The 19,885-nt window shown below is 37.5% G+C and overlaps 1 protein-coding gene across 17 annotated transcripts in view; it reads left to right on the top strand.

Moving 5' to 3' along the window:
- APC (APC, WNT signaling pathway regulator) overlaps nt 1-18,109 on the top strand; it is a 100,075-nt gene extending 81,966 nt beyond the window's left edge. For 15 of the 17 annotated variants that reach the window (XM_021381543.1, XM_021381542.1, XM_021381548.1 and 12 more), the window contains 3 exons: nt 758-874; nt 2,102-2,316; nt 2,806-18,109. In XM_021381543.1, the coding sequence (XP_021237218.1) occupies nt 758-874; nt 2,102-2,316; nt 2,806-9,373 (6,900 nt within the window). In that variant the 3' untranslated portion in view covers nt 9,374-18,109. The remainder of the gene's footprint in view (nt 1-757; nt 875-2,101; nt 2,317-2,805) is intronic. The other 2 variants (XM_021381550.1, XM_021381547.1) reach the window with 1 other exon arrangement.

Raw genomic sequence — 19,885 nt, 5'->3', positions numbered from 1 at the left:
AAACTTTTATGGCCGTGATCTGTTGATGGAAGTCCAGTTTTCAAGACAAGTTTAAACAATCCTGGATTCTCTAAATGAATTTGCTAATGACAGTGCTAATGGACTAAGGGTTAATGCAATATTGTGGTTCCTCCTACAACAGCAGAAAGTAAATAATGAATAATTGTAGAAGAAGCTCTGCTTCGGGAGAGTGAGTGTACATTTGACTTCACAAGGATATTCTTATAGTACATACATACCTGTTCTACACAGCAGCACCTAGAGTTTCTAAGTATCAGCAAAGTGGTGTGACACCTGAGTGTCTTTTCCAATGGCTCCTGCTTTGTAGAGAAAAATATCCTGAAATAAAGTCCTTAGTAAGTGCCTAGCATGATCCAGAGACTTGAGAACACAGAACTGTTCATTTGAATGAAGCTGGTTTTAAATTATTAAATATCAAATTAATATAATGTTGGAAGCAATATTATCTATTCTGTTATCACAGAATCAAAGTAACACTATATAAATCATCACTAAACCATGTCCCTTAATGCCATATCCACACATCTCTTAAGTACCTGTCAGGATAGGGACTCCACCACTTCCCCGTGCAGCCCGTTCTGATGCTTGACCACCCTGCCTGTGAAAAACTCTTCCTAATGTCTAGTCTAAACCTCCCCGACACAACGTGAGACCATTATATATGCTTTTTTACATATATGAAATATGTATGCATGTAAATATATGTAGTAAAAAATTTTTTTTCATATTTTTTCAGGTCATTGCAAGCGTGCTGAGGAACTTGTCCTGGCGTGCAGATGTAAACAGTAAAAAGACACTACGAGAAGTTGGGAGTGTGAAAGCACTGATGGAATGTGCTTTAGAAGTTAAGAAGGTATCGTGTATAAATGCCTATGAGATAAATTTGAGACATTACATTTAATTTTCACAAAATAAACATATTGTGGTCTTTTTTGACATAGGCAGTATGTTAAATGTTTAGGGTGTTTTAGGTAACTTCAGAATTTAAATTACTGTAACACTATAATAGGATGGAAAGTACCGCGATAATAGCAGGATGGCAAAGTCTTTGGCTGCAGCAAACAAGAACAAGCTCAAATGCAGCAGCTGCAGATACAGAAATGAAGGAAAAAAGCTGCTTACCTTTGGAAGGCCTCAGATAGGCAGGGATCTACAACAGCAGATACCCTCACCTCCCCTGGCAACCCTTAAATGAGGTCTGGGAAGGGGTGGATCCTGGCTCCACCTCTGCTGGTCACTAAGCTAATGGAGCATCGGATCATAAAATAATATTATCTCAAAACTAATAGTATTTGTGTAGTTTTATTTTTGAGGGTTGACAGCTTTTGCTTTTCAGCTTCGTTGTTTCTTTTAATTTTACAATTTAATTAAAAAAAAAAAAAAACTTCTGATTTTATTGAGTAGATAACTTCCACTTCTGTCATTTTCTGGATATATTCTTGGTATCCAGACAAGATTATATTCTACCCCAGAGTCCTCTGCCAGCTAATCTTCAAACCAGTTTTACTGTTATGGCAGCTAGCAAATACTGTGGCTGATACTTTAAAAGATTTCTGGCAAGCAATAAATCCATTGCTGAGGGAAAGAGGGAAGCAAACAAAAGTTTGCCTGCAGTGCTGTATGCCTTGGTTGATAAGCTAATCAGCTCAGAAAGCAGAAATTGGAACATACCTAACTCATATTTGTGAAGAAAAGCTAGAGGAATAAGAGAGGCAGGTATAGGAAAATAGAAAGCAAAATATGAGGCATTAGCATACAAGTGAGATTTCATCCAAACAAAAATTAAATTGTGCTGATAACTGGAAAAACAAATTCTAAAACAAATTCCATGGTCAGTGAATTTTATTTCTTTGCAAATGTGTGTTAGAATTAACGAGGCTTTTTTTTTTAATCTGTGGGCTATAGTCCTGCAGGTTCAGCAGGAATTACTACTTCAGTTTATTCCTGGTCCATCTTTGGAACAGTGGGAATTAGAAAGAGATTTGTGACAAAATCCTTGAAGCTAACTTTAATATTTCTGAGGGCTTTTGATCAATAGTTGAAAAACTTTTCTAATCCTGTCACTTTGTTTTTTTCCTAGGAATCAACCCTAAAAAGTGTCTTGAGTGCCTTATGGAACTTGTCAGCACATTGTACTGAGAACAAAGCTGATATATGTGCTGTTGATGGTGCTCTTGCATTTCTAGTTGGTACACTGACATACCGGAGCCAAACAAACACTCTTGCCATCATAGAAAGTGGGGGAGGAATATTAAGAAATGTTTCTAGCTTAATTGCTACTAACGAGGACCACAGGTGGGTATGCTTTTTCTGAAAAATTGTAGTGATACCAAAAGGATGTTTAAAAGATAGTTTGTATGCTGAGTCTTAATATGAATGCATGTATAGTAATATAAAATACAATAATTTGTAATGAATTGGCAGGTATTCCACTTAGATAACAGAAATATGCAAACAGATTAATATCTGCTGCTTGTAAATGATGAATAGTACTAGAGTCTTTTCATGGAAAGAAAAGATTCCATAATCAGCCATAGGCAGCAACCTGGAATGTAAACGTATTTTGGAGAGAGGGTAGGGTGGGAGCAACAATTTGTGTTTGTAGTAGGATTTGATTAGCATTTAGATGGATTCCGTAGGAACAGAAGAAAAGTAAGATAAATTTGCACTGGATAATTGTAATTATCATTTTAAAGGATTAACTTGCTTGTAGCATAGTAAGTTTTTGTTTTGTTTGATGGAAATGTCACTTAATGATTTTTGTTTTCAATTACTTGATACCAGGCAAATCTTACGAGAGAACAGTTGCTTACAAACCTTGTTACAACACTTGAAGTCACACAGTTTGACAATAGTCAGTAACGCATGTGGGACCCTGTGGAATCTTTCTGCGCGAAATGCAAAGGATCAGGAGGCACTATGGGACATGGGAGCAGTCAGCATGCTCAAAAATCTCATTCACTCAAAACACAAAATGATAGCAATGGGCAGCGCTGCAGCTCTAAGAAATCTCATGGCAAACAGGCCAGCGAAATATAAGGATGCTAACATTATGTCTCCAGGATCAAGCTTACCATCTCTTCATGTTAGAAAACAAAAGGCACTGGAAGCAGAATTAGATGCACAACATTTATCAGAGACTTTTGACAATATTGATAATTTAAGCCCAAAAGCATCTCACCGTAATAAGCAGAGACATAAGCAGAATATATACAGTGAGTATGTTTTGGACTCTAGTCGTCATGATGATGGGGTATGCAGAACAGAGAGTTTTAGTACTGGTAACATGACTGTACTTTCTCCATATTTAAATTCCACAGTATTGCCTGGCTCCTCATCTTCCAGTAGAGGAAGCCTAGAAAATTGTCTATCTGAGAAAGACAGAAGTCTTGATAGAGATCGAGCAGTAGGTTTAAATGCCTATCATCCAGCTACAGAGAACAGTGGAAACTCCTCTAAGAGAATAGGAATGCAAATTTCTACAGCTGCAGCTCAGATTGCCAAGGTTATGGAAGAAGTGACAAGCATGCATATTCCACAGGAAGACAGAAGTTCCGGTTCCACTTCTGAAATGCACTGTTTGACAGAAGACAGAAATGCCACAAGGAGACCAGCCACTGCCCATACTCACTCAAATACATACTTTCCTAAATCTGAGAATTCAAGCAGGCCATGTCCTGTGCCTTACACAAAAATGGAATACAAGAGAGCATCAAATGACAGTTTAAATAGCGTCAGCAGCAGCGATGGCTATGGTAAAAGAGGCCAAATGAAACCTTCCATTGAATCTTACTCTGAGGATGATGAAAGTAAATTTTGTAGTTACGGGCAATATCCAGCTGACTTGGCACATAAGATACATAGTGCAAATCACATGGATGACAATGATGGAGAACTAGACACTCCTATTAACTATAGTCTTAAATATTCAGATGAACAGTTAAATTCTGGAAGGCAGAGTCCTTCTCAGAATGAAAGATGGGCAAGGCCTAAGCATATAATAGATGATGAAATGAAACAAAATGACCAAAGGCAGTCAAGGAGCCAAAGTGCAACCTACCCTGTGTACACTGAAAGTGGAGATGATAAACACATGAAATATCAATCAGCTTTTGGACAGCAAGATTGTGTTCCTTCATTTAGATCAAGAGGATCCAATGGTTCAGATCAGAACAGAGTAGGGTCAACTCTTGCAATTAATCAGAAAGTAAATCAGTCCTTGTGCCAGGTTGATGATTATGATGATGATAAGCCAACCAACTACAGTGAACGTTATTCTGAGGAGGAACATCATGAAGAGGAAGACAGACCAACCAATTATAGCATAAAGTACAATGAAGAGGAACATCATGTTGATCAGCCCATTGATTATAGTCTAAAGTATTCAACAGAAGTTCCTCCCTCTACTCAGAAACCATCTTTTACTTTTTCAAAGACTTCTTCAGTGCAAAGCACTAAAACTGACCATATTTCCTCAAGCAGTGGGAACACATCAGCCCCTTCAGCTGGTTCGAAGAGGCAGAATCAGCTTCACCCAAGCTCTGCACAGAGCAGAGGCGGTCATGCTCAAAAGACTGCCTCCTGTAAGACTCCTTCTATTAATCAAGAAACTATACAAACTTACTGTGTGGAAGATACACCAATATGTTTTTCAAGGTGTAGCTCTTTGTCATCTTTGTCATCAGCTGAAGATGAAATAGGACGTGATCAATCCACACGTGGGACGGATACTAACAATACACTACAAATAGCAGAACTGAAAGAAAACAGTGGGGCTTTGTCTGCAGAAGCTGCAGCGAGTGAAATCACATCAACATCACAACATATCAGAACAAAATCTAGTAGACTTCCAACTTCCAGTTTATCGCCTTCTGATTCCTCCAGACATAAAGCTGTTGAATTTTCTTCAGGTGCCAAATCCCCCTCAAAGAGTGGTGCACAGACTCCTAAAAGCCCACCAGAACACTATGTACAGGAAACTCCTCTCATGTTCAGCAGATGTACCTCTGTAAGTTCCCTGGATAGTTTTGAAAGCCGTTCAATTGCTAGTTCAGTTCAAAGTGAGCCTTGCAGTGGAATGGTGAGTGGTATTATAAGTCCAAGTGATCTTCCAGACAGCCCAGGACAAACAATGCCTCCAAGCAGAAGTAAAACACCACCGCCTGCTCAAGGAGTTCAAGTGAAAAGAGATGTAGCTAAAGGTAAAGCACCTAGTGCAGAAAAGAGAGAGCCTGGTCCTAGACAAGCAGCTGTAAATGCAGCTGTTCAGAGAGTTCAGGTACTGCCAGATGCTGATACGCTATTACATTTTGCCACAGAAAGTACACCGGATGGGTTTTCTTGCTCTTCCAGCCTGAGTGCTCTGAGTCTTGATGAGCCATTTATACAGAAAGATGTAGAGTTAAGAATAATGCCTCCTGTACATGAAAATGAACATGGAAATGAAGCAGAACCTGAACAGTCAGATGATACAAAGGATAACCAAGAGAATAAAGCAGAGAAACCTTCTGAAGCAGAAAAAGATATTCTGGATGATTCTGATGATGATGATATTGAAATACTGGAAGAATGTATTATTTCTGCAATGCCTACGAAGTCTTCACGTAAAGCCAAGAAGCCTTCTCAAGCATCTGCTCCAAAAATACCTCCTCCTGTAGCAAGAAAGCCGAGCCAGCTGCCAGTTTACAAACTTCTGCCTTCCCAAAGCCGCTTGCAAACCCAAAAGCATGTGAGTTTTACACCAGGAGATGATATGCCACGAGTATATTGTGTTGAGGGTACACCAATAAATTTTTCAACAGCTACATCTCTGAGTGATCTCACAATAGAATCACCACCAAATGAGTTGGCCAATGTAGACAGTGTGGGTACAGGGGCAGAGTCAGGGGAATTTGAAAAGAGGGACACTATTCCTACAGAAGGTAGAAGTACAGATGACTCTCAGAGAGCAAAAAACATAACTGTGACTGGCCCAGGACTGGATGATGACAAAACAGAAGAGGGTGATATTCTGGCTGAGTGCATTAACTCAGCTATGCCAAAAGGAAAAAGTCACAAACCTTTTAGAGTGAAGAAAATAATGGATCAAATTCAACAAGCATCTACATCTCTAAATAACAAAAGTCAATCAGAAGGTGAGAAAAAGAAGCCAACATCACCAGTAAAGCCTGTTCCCCAAAATAATGAATACAGAGCACGTGTAAGAAAAAACACAGAGTCTAAAAGCCAAATTAATAATGAAAGAAGCTACTCAGAGAACAGAGATGCGAAGAAACAGAATCTTAAAAATAATTCTAGAGATTTTAATGACAAACTTCCAAATAATGAAGAGCGTGTAAGAGGAAGCTTTACATTTGATTCCCCTCATCATTACACACCTATTGAGGGGACTCCATATTGTTTTTCACGCAATGATTCCCTAAGTTCTTTGGATTTTGATGATGATGATGTTGACCTTTCAAGGGAGAAGGCAGAATTAAGAAAAGGAAAAGAAGCAAAGGAAACAGAAACTGAAGACTGCCCTAACACAGAACAGTCTTCAAGTCAGCAAGCGAGTAACAGGACGCAAGTTTGCCAAAAACACCCAACAGGCAGAAGCCAATCTAAAACTTTCTGTCAGCCAAGTAAAGATACTCCAGACAGAGGGGCAGCTACAGATGAGAAGATGCAGAATTTTGCTATCGAAAACACACCGGTTTGTTTTTCTCGCAATTCATCTCTTAGTTCCCTTAGTGATATTGATCAAGAAAACAATAACAACAAAGAAGAAGAATCTGTAAAGCGAACTGAGGCTCCTGATTCACAGATAGAATCAAACAGACCACAGACTTCTGGTTATGCACCTAAATCATTTCATGTTGAAGATACACCAGTATGTTTCTCTAGAAATAGCTCTCTGAGTTCTCTAAGTATTGACTCAGAAGATGATCTTTTGCAGGAATGCATTAGTTCTGCCATGCCTAAAAAGAAAAAACCATCAAGAATAAAGAGTGAAAGTGAAAAAAGTAATTCCAGAAATATAGGTGGTATATTGGCAGAAGATTTGACACTGGATTTGAGAGAGATACAGAGGCCAGATTCAGAACATGGTTTCTCACCTGATTCAGAGAACTTTGATTGGAAAGCTATACAAGAAGGTGCAAATTCTATAGTTAGTAGCCTGCATCAAGCAGCAGCTGCTGCATCGCTGTCTAGACAAGCTTCATCAGACTCTGATTCTATCCTTTCATTAAAATCTGGTATTTCTCTAGGATCACCATTTCATCTTACCCCAGACCAAGAAGAGAAACCTTTTACTAGTAATAAAGGTCCTCGAATTCTTAAGCCAGGAGAGAAAAGTACACTGGAATCTAAAAAAGTGGAATCTGAAAGTAAGGGAATCAAAGGAGGGAAAAAAGTATATAAAAGTATAATTACAGGAAAAGCTCGCTCCAATTCTGAAGTTTCAAGCCAGTTAAAGCAACCACAACAAACAAGTGTGCCTTCAATTTCACGTGGTAGGACAATGATTCATATTCCAGGAGTTCGAAATAGTTCTTCAAGTACTAGTCCTGTTTCTAAAAAAGGCCCCCCATTCAAAAACACAAATTCCAAGAGTCCCAGTGAAGGCCAAAGTTCAGCTAGTTCTCCAAGAGGAGTCAAGTCATCAGTAAAACCTGAGCCATCTCCTGTAACTAGGCAACTGTCAGGGTTGAACCAGGGTGGATCAAGTAAAGGACCTTCTAGGTCAGGATCTAGAGACTCCACTCCTTCTAGACCTCAACAGCAGCCATTGAGCAGGCCTCTGCAATCTCCAGGCCGAAACTCAATTTCCCCAGGAAGAAATGGAATAAGTCCTCCCAACAAACTGTCTCAGTTGCCAAGAACATCATCTCCTAGTACAGCTTCAACTAAATCTTCAAGTTCAGGTAGGATGTCATATACATCACCAGGCAGGCAGATGAGCCAGCAAAACCTTACAAAGCAAACTGCCTTACCTAAGAATACCAGTAGCATTCCAAGAAGTGAGTCTGCTTCCAAAGGATTAAACCAAATTCTTGGTAGTGGTGCACCAAACAAAAAGACTGACCTATCCAGAATGTCATCAGCAAAATCTAGTGGAAGTGAATCTGACAGATCTGAGAGGCCTGTTCTTGTTCGCCAGTCAACTTTTATTAAAGAAGCTCCAAGTCCAACTCTAAGACGTAAATTGGAAGAGTCTGCTTCATTTGAATCTCTGTCTCCTTCCAGACCAGATTCTCCCACAAGGTCCCAACTACAGACCCCAGTTTTAAGTCCCTCACTTCCTGATATGTCTTTATCCACTCATTCAACTGCCCAAACTAGTGGTTGGCGAAAATTACCCCCTAATCTGAGCCCTTCTGTAGAATATGATGGGAGACCAGCAAAACGTCATGATATAGCGCGTTCTCATTCTGAGAGTCCATCTAGACTGCCAATCAACAGATCAGGAACATGGAAACGTGAACATAGTAAGCATTCCTCATCACTTCCTCGTGTGAGCACTTGGAGAAGAACAGGAAGTTCTTCCTCAATTCTGTCAGCTTCTTCAGAATCCAGTGAAAAGGCAAAAAGTGAAGATGAAAAGCAGCATGGAAGTTCTCTTTCTGGACACAAGCAAAGTAAAGAAAGCCAAGCACTAGCAAAAGGTACTTGGAGAAAAATAAAAGAAAATGAAATCCCCCAAATGATGAGTGATCCTCAGCATTCTTCCTTGAGTGCCACAAGTAGCTCTGATTCCAAAACTCTAATCTATCAGATGGCACCAGCTGTCTCTAAGACTGAGGATGTTTGGGTGAGGATTGAAGATTGCCCAATTAACAATCCTCGATCTGGAAGGTCCCCAACTGGAAATGCTCCTCCTGTTATTGACAGTGTTTCAGAGAAGGGCGTTGTGAATGGCAAAGACTCTAAAGAGATTCAAGAAAAACAAAATCCAGGGAATGGAAGTGTTCCTGTTCGTACCATTGGCTTAGAAAATCGTCTGAACTCTTTCTTTCAGGTAGACAGTCCAGACAAGAAAGGCACTGAAACAAAACCTCTGCAGACCAATCCTGTTCCTGCACCAGAAAATAACGAAAGTACTGTGAGCGAGCGTACACCATTCAGTTCCAGTAGTTCAAGTAAACATAGCTCTCCGATTGGTGCTGTTGCAGCAAGAGTGACTCCTTTCAACTACAATCCAAGCCGTAGAAAGAGTAGTGTGGACAATAGTTCTGCTCGACCATCACAGATACCAACGCCAGTAAATAACAGCACAAAGAAACGTGACTCGAAGTCTGAAAATACAGACTCCAGTGGAACTCAGAGTCCTAAACGTCATTCTGGCTCTTACCTGGTGACTTCTGTTTAAATACATCAAAAAATAAAACTGATGTATTAAATACAGCAGCTACTTAGAAGTTTTATTTCAAATGAAACTTCAAAAGATGGGGATTGATTTTTTTGTTTGTTTGTTTGTTTGTTTGTTTTTGTAAATAGGTTTGATTCTTGTTAGAGAGTCCTTGTTCTGGAAGCCATATTTGATAGTATACTTTGTCTTCACTGGTTATATTTTGGAGGAAAATGTGATTGACAGTTTGAAATAAAATTGCTAATGCAAGTATATTTGTACAGTATGTTTAACATGTATTTAATTAGCATCCCATCCCATAATCCTTTAAATATTGCTTGTCTTGAAATCATTGAACACTGCATATAGAGATGATAGAGTCATACTGCTTTATCAATCGTTTCTAGACTACAGATTGACTAAACTACATCAGGGAAGAATTGGTATTATTTATGCAAAAAAATATACTCAGTTTTAGTATTTGTGAGTCCATCTAACCCAATAATTAATCATGTGGCTGTGAAATTCACAGTAATATGGTTTCTGCTGAACAAGCATTCCTAGCTTGCTTTTCTGCATGAATGGAACTGATGGTTATTTTCTGAAGTAACTATAACATTTGTGGTCACATAATGTGCATAGATAGTTATGGTGTAACCATTTACACTTTCTTTATGCCCTTGGGAAAAGAAAAAAACATAGAAAAAAAGAAAACTGTGTAACTGTAAAACCTTGAGCAAAATTATTTCACCTGAACTAGATTTCATCTTCAAGTAGGTAGATTTTTTTTTTTTTGCTATGCTGTAACTTGTTGTATATTCTGATATTTGAGGTGAGATGGCTGCTCTTTTATTAATGAGACATGGGTGATGTCTCAACAGAGACTAAAATGAACATTTCAGAATAAATTATTACTATATGTAAATTGTGTGTGTTACTTTTGCATTACATAAAAATACAGTATTTTACTTTGAGATGTCACCTTTTAATATGTATAATGCACTTACACTTATGGCCTGATGCAGGAGAGCCTTGCACCCTCAATTCTTAATGACTGAAAATGGCTGTTGTAGGATGCGTGTAACCATTGCAGGATCAGGCTGTAGGTCTTCTGTAAAGTAATTGTAATTGAGACAGTTTCACCCATCTCAGGTGCATAACAAGGCTAAAGGCAGGGTATTTCAAGAAGTCAAGTGGGATAATTGCTTTCATCACTGCAAACCTGAAACAATATTACATGTATAAAAATGATATTTATAAATTGAAACTTTTTTTTTTAATTGGGGATATAATGTAGAATGTGAAATAGTGACTACTGTGAGATGAAATTTTAATTCTATTTGAAATCTTCATGCAATTTTATTTTTTTAAAAAATTATAAAGGGAAAAATACCACAAGAGTTTCATCACAAAAAGTTTGTTGTAGTGGAAAAATGATTTTGTATGCAAACCAGGACCTTTGCTGCCTCAAGCCTTTTGGATGCAAATATGGTTTGTGCTAGAACAATGCTAAAAAAAGACAGATTAGTGCTTTGATATACATAGCTTGAATTTAAATAAGATTTGATTTAAAGTAGAAACATGAGATAACAGAACATTAACCATTCTGTGCATGATTGAACAAACCATGAAATGGCATCAGTTTTGTTCTGCCTCAGCTGGACTGTTCTTAGGTTAGCATTCTAAATAGTTAGTATTCAGGATTCAAGATGCCCTAATTTTAAGTAGCCCTGAAATAGAGTAATTTACCTTTGTGGTAGGCTTAACACTTGCAGTGTACCACATCTGTGGCTGTTGTGCTTCATCTGCTATTAAGCATTTTTATCTTAAATTCCTCATAAGTCTTGCAGTGTTTATGAACAGAATTGAGATGTCAGCAGTCAGTTAAAAGCCAATACCAAAAATCCAAATTTTTTGAATAAGTGGTATCTTATTTGCTCTTTTATTCTTTGCATCTTGTCAAATTTTTCAAGACATGCTATATTTCTACACCACCTTGCTGGTGTAGCTCTTAACAAACAGCCTGTTAGCATTCATAGTATTTTGCACATGGTATCTTCATAAAACTTTTGATATGAACATTGCTGTTCTTTTCAAGATGAAATAGAGACAGACTGTGCTTTGTTTTGAAGTCAGGACTTTCTGTTGGAGTAGAATACAGAACTCCATCCTTATGTTTAAAATAGAAGACCATCTTTCCTACAAACAGTGTGATACATTTTTGTGATGTTTTTTAACTGATAATATAGAATAGAATATTCTGAAGGTATACCATGTTACCCAGGATAGTCAGTTAATACCAGCTTTGCATCTCCTTTATCTAAGAATTTAAAGGTAAACTTAATCCCTATAAATAAATTCTGATTTCAGTTTTGTAACTGAGGTAATCTAAAGAGCATGAGAACATGAGGTGAAACTAAAATAATTGTATGCATATCAAACACCAGAATGTATTTGAAAATTGAAGTGGCTTCTTTAGATAGTCTAAGAGGTACTTCTTTTTAATTGGGAAGTTTCTCTTAATATCCTCAATAACTAACCTATGTTTGTAGTAAAGACTGATGAGATAAACTTTCCAAGTATAAGGGTAGTGAAACACTAAATTATGCTTCCCATGGGAGTTGTTAAATTTCCATTACAGAAGTTTTAAGAAGAAGTTTAGGAAACGTAAGGGGATGGACTTTAGTATATTTCACATTGCCTTTGTGCAGAGAGAGGCTTAGGTGATATTCTGAAATTCCTTCCTGAAGCATTTCTCTGATTCTTAATCTAAAATGCTTAGTATCCATTAAGAGACTTTTAGAATATTTAAGGACATCCATGATGTTTTATTCATATTAGTGATTAGGATACAAAGTTAGATTCTATGCTTAACTATAAAAATGAATCCTGGACATATACAATCAGAGAAACAGAAGATGGCTGTATTACGTATATTTGGTTTTGTGTTTTGTTAACGATATCTAGATTAATGGTTGCCAGATTTGATTTATGCTGCTAAAAGTTTTCTCTTGCTCCTTGGTTTCACTTTAATGAAGATGGCACAGCATGAACCAGGATATAATCAAAGTTGAGGCAAAACAAAGGAAAGCAAGGAGCTAAGAAAACCAAGACTCATGTTACTGTTTTTTGGGGATATACATTTTGATAGAACTTTAGTGATTGGAATGCAGACCTGCAGTTGTCCTTGATTTAGTTTAATAAAGTTTTGTGTTCTTTATGTGAAAAGTGGGAACATGTCTTCTGTGAAAACTTTTACTTTTTAAAATATGCATTCATTCTAGTTTCTTGCTGTATGCCACAGTTAACATTATTGCTAAATTTTTGTGAAAGCTTTTCTGACTAAATATTTGCAAACTTTAAAAGGGAACTTACCTGTTTATATTTTTCTTGTACAGTCCTCTATCAGAATATTTTTCTTTGAAACTTTATAGATAATTCTTAAAACTCAGATTTGCTAGCTTGAAAATTGAAAGCCAATGGCCTTGCCAGGATTTCCTGACAATATTGGAATATTGTTTAAAGCAGGAGTTGGCTTCAAAATACAAGTAATCAATTATGCTGTTCTTCAATAAACTTCAGTTAATGTAAGTAACAGCACTCATCTAACCCTTTCTGTGGTCCAGATCAGCTCTTACCTGGCAGAACTGGAGGGCGGGAGTAGAGTTCAAGCTGCTTTAGTATGCTGAATTTGCTCAGTGTGAGATCAGACAAGCTGCCTAAGGAAGCAGAAAAGAAGAATCAGCTAGCGCTGGTGGAAAGAGACTAGATCAAACCATTACTTGCAATTCTAAGTCAATACACTAAGTTCCAGAATAGTTGTTAACCCTTTTTGAGACAACAAAAGCAAATTAAAGTTTTGTACTCTTAGCTTGTTCACTTTAAATTTCTGTCTAGTGGCCTTCTAGCGCTTTACATTTAAATATATTGTGTTTCAGGGAAGTCCGTTTACCCTAGAAATTCTGATGACTAACACTGGAAGTATGACAGTAGTCTGTGGTTTGTAGAAAATAATTTTTTCTTCATCACAAACTACCAAATTATTTTTTCTACCATGTGTGAAATTATATGTCAGAATTTTTAAATTTGCAATATTAAATGCAATATTAAATCCTTCCAGTAGAATGATTTACTGTAATTAGCTGTTTTCTAGAAGAAGCTCAAAAAGGGGAGAGATCTTATCCTGTCCCTAATGAAGATGGTACTACTCATAGGGATGACGTGTAAAAATGCTCAGGTTAACTCTTTTGTTGTTAGATGCCTCCCATATGTCTTTTCACTCTTCCCATTAAATTAGTACAGAGAACCGAAAATGTTGCTAACAGTCCTGTGTAGACTTCCACCTAATTTCATCTACTTACTGTAATGCCATGCAAAGTCTTATCTGCCTAACTGACAGATTTGTTCTGGATGAGAGGTGTGATCTGGATGAATCAAAAGTGATGTGTCCATTCATATGAAACATGACTTCCTTCCCATGCTTAGACCTTTGAGGACTTTCTTAACCGTATCACCCAAATGTGCTCACTTGCTGCTACCACAGCCATCTCCTTTGCACTTTTAAGTATAACCAAAAGAGATGTCCCCACTTTTTTCATTTTAAATCACATATGGAAATGTCATTCTTGCTTCATAGTTTACTGTATGCAGAGTAACAGATTTTATCTGTAAACATGTTTTAGAGAATGTTAATGTAGATAAGGTTGAGTTTTTAGTCTGAATGTAAGTTGGTTGTGTATTTGGCTACGTATTGGAAGTGCAAGGGGATTTGGTGTGGTGCTGAAGAGCTTAAGAGTTCACAACAGTCATGTAGGTGTTAGTGAATTAGTGATGCCCAGATCGATACCAAGTATGTATTTAATACCTACGTTTTCTGCTGTCAACTTTCATTTTACCAGACATGCAGTTTGTCCATTCTGAGACTGGGTAATGCCTCCCTAGCCTAGTTTTGCAAGTAATCTGTTCCTTGGGAAATTTCCATATAGTTGGAGGTTCTGGTGTTTATGAATTTCTGCCCCTTCCAGGAGTCGAGGAAATTCTTCTAATTTTGTTGTTGGTGAAAGCATTCTTTTTCTTGTGTGCCCATGGAGTTGCAATTAAGATATGAAGGTGTAGGGGGAGCTCCACTCAGTGAAATGCACTTCCATCCAAAGTTACAAGCTCAAGACATACATACAAACTGAGCATCTCTTGGGCCCTACTTCTTGGTGGGAATTAAGATGTGTAAAGCTTGAGCTGGTTCTCTGCAAGTAAATAAATTGTTGTCCTTTGAGATCAAATACATTTTTACCACCTATGAATGTTGTTTCTCTTTGATGAACTCAGCCCACAATTGTCTTTCCTTTAGTTTTGTTGTTTGCTTCTGCCTGAGATGCATTACTGTTCTTATCCTATCTCTGTAATTAATTATTTCTTCAATTATTCTGATGTATTTTGCTTCACAGTATCCTAATTCTGAATTTAGTCTTGCGATGCATAACTTATTACTGGTGGTGTTATATAAAATTTCCTCCTGATTGCACCTTGTCAGAGTGGAATTCTTTTCTTGGCTGTTACTAAATCTTAGGTGTCTGCTGTATTAGAAATATGTTTTCATTTAAAAAGAAAGTTATTGTTAAGACGACGACAAAGCATATCGGAATGGTCTAAGAAACCATGCAGTTTTATTTTGGTAGTAGTCACATTTTAGATAAAGTGGATAAAAGCTTAGGGAGATGCACATCTCACCAGTAGACCTCTGTTCTTTCCATGTTTCATTTTAAAACAAACTACACAAAATCTAGTTCTGATGCAGTGTAATTCCATAGCATCTTACTTACCAGAAGTTTGCAATAAAGCTTATTTCATTATGACTAATTCTATAATTCTATGACTTTTAGCACAGCAGGCTTAGTTAATTCCAGTCCTTCCTTAATTAATGCATTAATTAATCTCCTGTCTGGAGGCTGTGAGGGGACCTAGATTTGCTGATTCCCAGCACACACATATGAACATGAGCTTACATAGATATGCTTAATCTGCACTCTTCTATTCAATCTAGGATTGACATACAACTAGAAGCATTTAAGTAAAAAAAAAGGCTCAGTTGCTGAGTTACATTTTTTTTTTCTGATACTTGTAACTGTATAGTTCAGAAGGTGAGTTCTAATTTCTGGACTGATTAGCTGGTACCCTGTTTTTGAATAGTGTTCTAGAGAAAAATACACGTAATGGTCTTAATTTATATACAGAAAGGGAAGTTTATAGTCAGAATGTAGAAATGGCAGCTTAAGGTCAGTAGGGATTTTGAAAACTACAGGATTTTGAGTGTTTAATAACAATTCTGTACAAAATAACATCGCTTGGGGTGAGGGAAGAGGGAAAAAGGAGCTTGGATATACAATAAACAGATCTTGGGTTTGCCTGTGAATCTTAGCTCTGTCATTACTAAGGTCTGTTATGGCAGCATTGTATGGAAAGGCAGGAAGATAGATGCAAAGATAAAGCCCTAATATTAATGGCTAAAAACATACCATTTTTATTTCTGGGAGAGGGATTTTTATTTTTTTTTTATTCCATTGCATGTTGAAAGGGGGTTGGTGTCTTTCTGTTCCTTCTATAATTGTGCAGTTAAACAATCATAACAGATTTGGAGTTGGACTGGATGTTCTCCAGAGGTCCCTTCCAGTCCCTACATTTCTGTGATTATTTGACACTCAAATGTTTCATTTTATTTTAAAGTCTTACTAACAGAAATCCCCTAGCTTAAGTGAAATCTGTGAATTCAGTGCAAACACTGTATTATTGTGTCATATATATGTGGATGACTGATGGTTTCTTTTTATCCTACAAACTGACTTTATGTAGCTGTCAGCTGTTCTACAAGGTGAAAACAGAAGGCCACTGAGTGAGAGGATGTAAAACAGGTCTGTAGTTAGAGACATAGTCTTTGCAATTATTAGGGAATTAGAGATGCATAGAAGCCACTGTTTTTCTATTGGTATTTTTTGGTTCTTCTTTCTCAGCTAAATGGGGATTTGGATGGAGTCCATTGGGAATGTGGTGCCTAAAAGTCACCTGCATACTTCAGTGAAATACTGTGTACAGTGTCTGCTGTGTTTTCTTATTTACTCCATGTAAATCAAGGGATGGGCCTAGGTAATGTAATCCAAAAGACTTGTAGCTCTCAGCAGAGCACAAGTGAGAAGGGCTGTTTCTAGGCAACTATCTGATACCATGTCAGCTGCTCTTAGCAGCCGAATTGTAACAAGTCTAATGTGGATTTGGAAATCTTGGGAATAGCTATGGCTTTTTAAAAACATACAGGGTATCAACTGCTCATGTGCTTCTACCATTGAGATGAACAAAGCTTGTGTTTCTGCTGATTAATAAATACAATTGTGTAGCTGTTGTCACTCTAGGATAAGCATAGGGTAGTAAGTCTCCAGAAAATGCTAAGGTAGAAGACAAGATTTTGGCTTGCTAAGATAGAAGGAACTTAGAATAGTCTCTGGATTTCAAGTAAACAGTATATGCAGTATTTTAGAGTAATATTTCATGAAGTATCATTCCATTTTTTATGTTACATACACTTTTGAATCTTTGCTAATATGGATTGCAGATAAAATCTTTGTAGCTTGCCCCCTTCCTTTCAGTGTCAAATGGGACCAACTAAAATTTCACTCTGAATCTCCTTTTTAATTGTATTTTCTGCACCCCTCTACAGATCTGTTGCACCAACTTAGCTGAAAACACAGCTTCTGAATGACATCACTAGTCCAATTACATTGGCATTTCCAGAATGACTATGCAGGGTAACACACAGAGAAAACTGAACATGCATTTTCAGTAAAACACAGCAGTTTCAGCTCAAACCATTTACTTGTGCTTGGTCTGCCCCTTCCGTGCAAAGCATTTGGATTTATCCCAGGTGAAATGTACTAGTCTCTATCAAAACCACTTTGAACTTCTGTTTCTTAATTTCATAGGACCCTTGAGGTTTTTTTTAATGTTATTTTTCTTCCCTAGCTGTGCTTAACAACAGTAAAATAGCATCTGTCTAAGCATACATGACTTGCTGTTGACTGTGTATGCAGTGAGGGAATTTTCTGAAATGCACACAATGTGATGGTTACTCCCTGCCACTTCGCTTTCCAGAGCACATATGACAAACAGAGCAACTTCAGGAGTCATATGCCACTTCAGAGACCAGGGTCCCTGGTACGAAGCAAAGGCATTATTTGCAGTCTTGAAATTTTGCTACAGACTTACATTAGTCCTATCATCACCATCGACTACATCTTATTTCTTTAAAATGTTTAAAGTCTCTTAAGTTCTGATTGCTTTGTCATCCAATTTCAGTTATCAGGGACAGCAGATACAATGTGTCTGAGCTAGTGTATTTTGTGACCTACTTCTGTCCCTGAAATCCTCAGGCTAGAAATGCACTGAACTCAAATCTGAGATGTTGTGCTTATAACACTAGAACAAATGTAGTGACTCGATGACATATACAGTCATTCTATAATGATGTTTTTATGATTAAATTGACATGTTTGTACCTAATGCTTCATTTTAGGAATGTTAGTTTCAAGATACTATGAATACCAGCATCAAGAAATAAGATTGGTTTGTAATAAGAGGACATGCAGAAAAGTCTCGCTTCCTTCGTGATCAGTCATGTATGCCATATGATACAATTTACAACTCCAGAAACTCCCAACAATTTTTTATGGTTTTTCCATCTGGAAAAGATACAAATAAACATTTTTGCCATTACCACAGTATAGGTTATGTAGCTTTTGTTCTGTTTGGGTAAATTTAAATTTTTTTTAGAAGAAAAGCCATTACTCCTAGTATGTTGGTATTAAAAAGCTGCATGAATTGAATTTAAGGGAAGAAAAATAGCATTCAATTGTAAAATGCACAAAATTATTCTGTCCTGAACTAAGTGGGCTGACTGAGAGCAAAGTTAATATTCAGTGACAGTATTACGCCATTCACAAATTTCAACCACATTCAGTGCCTTCTTTAATGTCAGAGCAGTGTTTCTCAAGCTGACATCCAATTATGTACCACAATTTGCTTTAAAAAGTAATGTAGAAATTAAAAATATTGCAGAAAGAAAAGAGGGAAAAAGCAGTGAAGAAGTAACTTTTAATACTTACTTCATTTTTAGCCAATTTTTTTAATGAAGTCAAATAAATTACTTTGGTTTTTTTTTTTTTTCCAGAACAACTAAATTGTTCTTAAATTTAAATTCTGCTAGAGTATCATCCTGCAGATGGAGATTTAGCTCTATACATTTTTAAAGTATTGAAACTTACTTGTCCCAGAAAGTAAGGGTTATGCATATAGTTATTTGACAAAAACAAGCTGCAGTAAGCCTGATAATGTGTTTTAGTGATGACCACGTTTCATGACAGATCATGCAATAAATAATGCATGTCTGCATGGAGACAGAAAGACTATAATGAAATCTAATCCGTCCACACTTCACATTGTACATACAGTAATGGGAGTGTGAGATTTGCATGTAAGGGGTTAAAAACACTGGTGCCTGCTTATCTCTTGTATAAACCTTTGGGATGGAGATGCTGGAGGCAGTCCTCCTCCCCGCACCCAAAAACAAACAAACAACAACAAAAAAAAAACCAGCAGAGGAGGGAGACTTACATGGCAGGACTGTCTGGTTTTGGCTAAAGTTTGCAGGAATAAGCAGACAAAAATTTTCAGCACAGAATCTCCAAGGCCATGGTGTCCAGAGTGACACCTTTTGTTTAATTAATGATGAAATTAATATTAAAGTTAACACCTCTGTATATGATACGGAGCTTTGAGAAGAACATACTAAACATATGACTATAGTACTAGACTCCGTCCAAATCGTACTAAATGTCACCCCAGGGAGGGGAACTCTCAGGAGTGGAGACAAAGAGAGGCAGAACTACAGGATCTTCTCAGTGGCAATGACATGGCCCACAGCATGCTGTTTGGGAAACAAACCAACCCCTGGGGGTGCTCTTGTGACACAGTGGGCATGCAGGTTAAAAGGCCATGAAGGTTGCTGATGTGCCAGCTAGTTCTGTCCCTACTTGTGGCTTTCCTCTGCTTTGCTGAAGGCAGGTGACAATGGCTGAGAGAACAAGCTGCAGCCACTCTGATGGATGAGCAGATTAAGCACTGCCATCCTGGGCAGCAACTCTCAAGGTAGCTCTGACAGTTTTTAGGTGAAGATCTGAACTGTAACATGCATGCGTGTATGTGTATGCAACAAAGAATGCACAAAGCAAGAACACAGGGAACCCATTATCAAGCTAGGGCTAACAAAATGAGAACAGGAAATGGCCATCTAAATAACTGCTTGCAATAATTACCTTAGACAGGTACATTCCATTTTATCCATCTTGATGCAATCAGATCACCCTCCAATAGTCCATCTTTAGCACTGAGCTACTAATGGATCAAAAGCTTCCTTAATAACTTGGCTCACCTCTACTTGCGTAACCTTTGAGCCGCAGAACATGTTGTGTCATGCTTGTGTAGAGCTACCTT

Source organism: Numida meleagris, chromosome Z (assembly GCF_002078875.1).
Source record: "Numida meleagris isolate 19003 breed g44 Domestic line chromosome Z, NumMel1.0, whole genome shotgun sequence".
Classification (NCBI taxonomy): Eukaryota; Metazoa; Chordata; class Aves; order Galliformes; family Numididae; genus Numida; species Numida meleagris.
The sequence above is the reverse complement of the archived record's forward strand: the minus strand, read 5'-3'. Positions and strand labels throughout refer to the sequence as shown.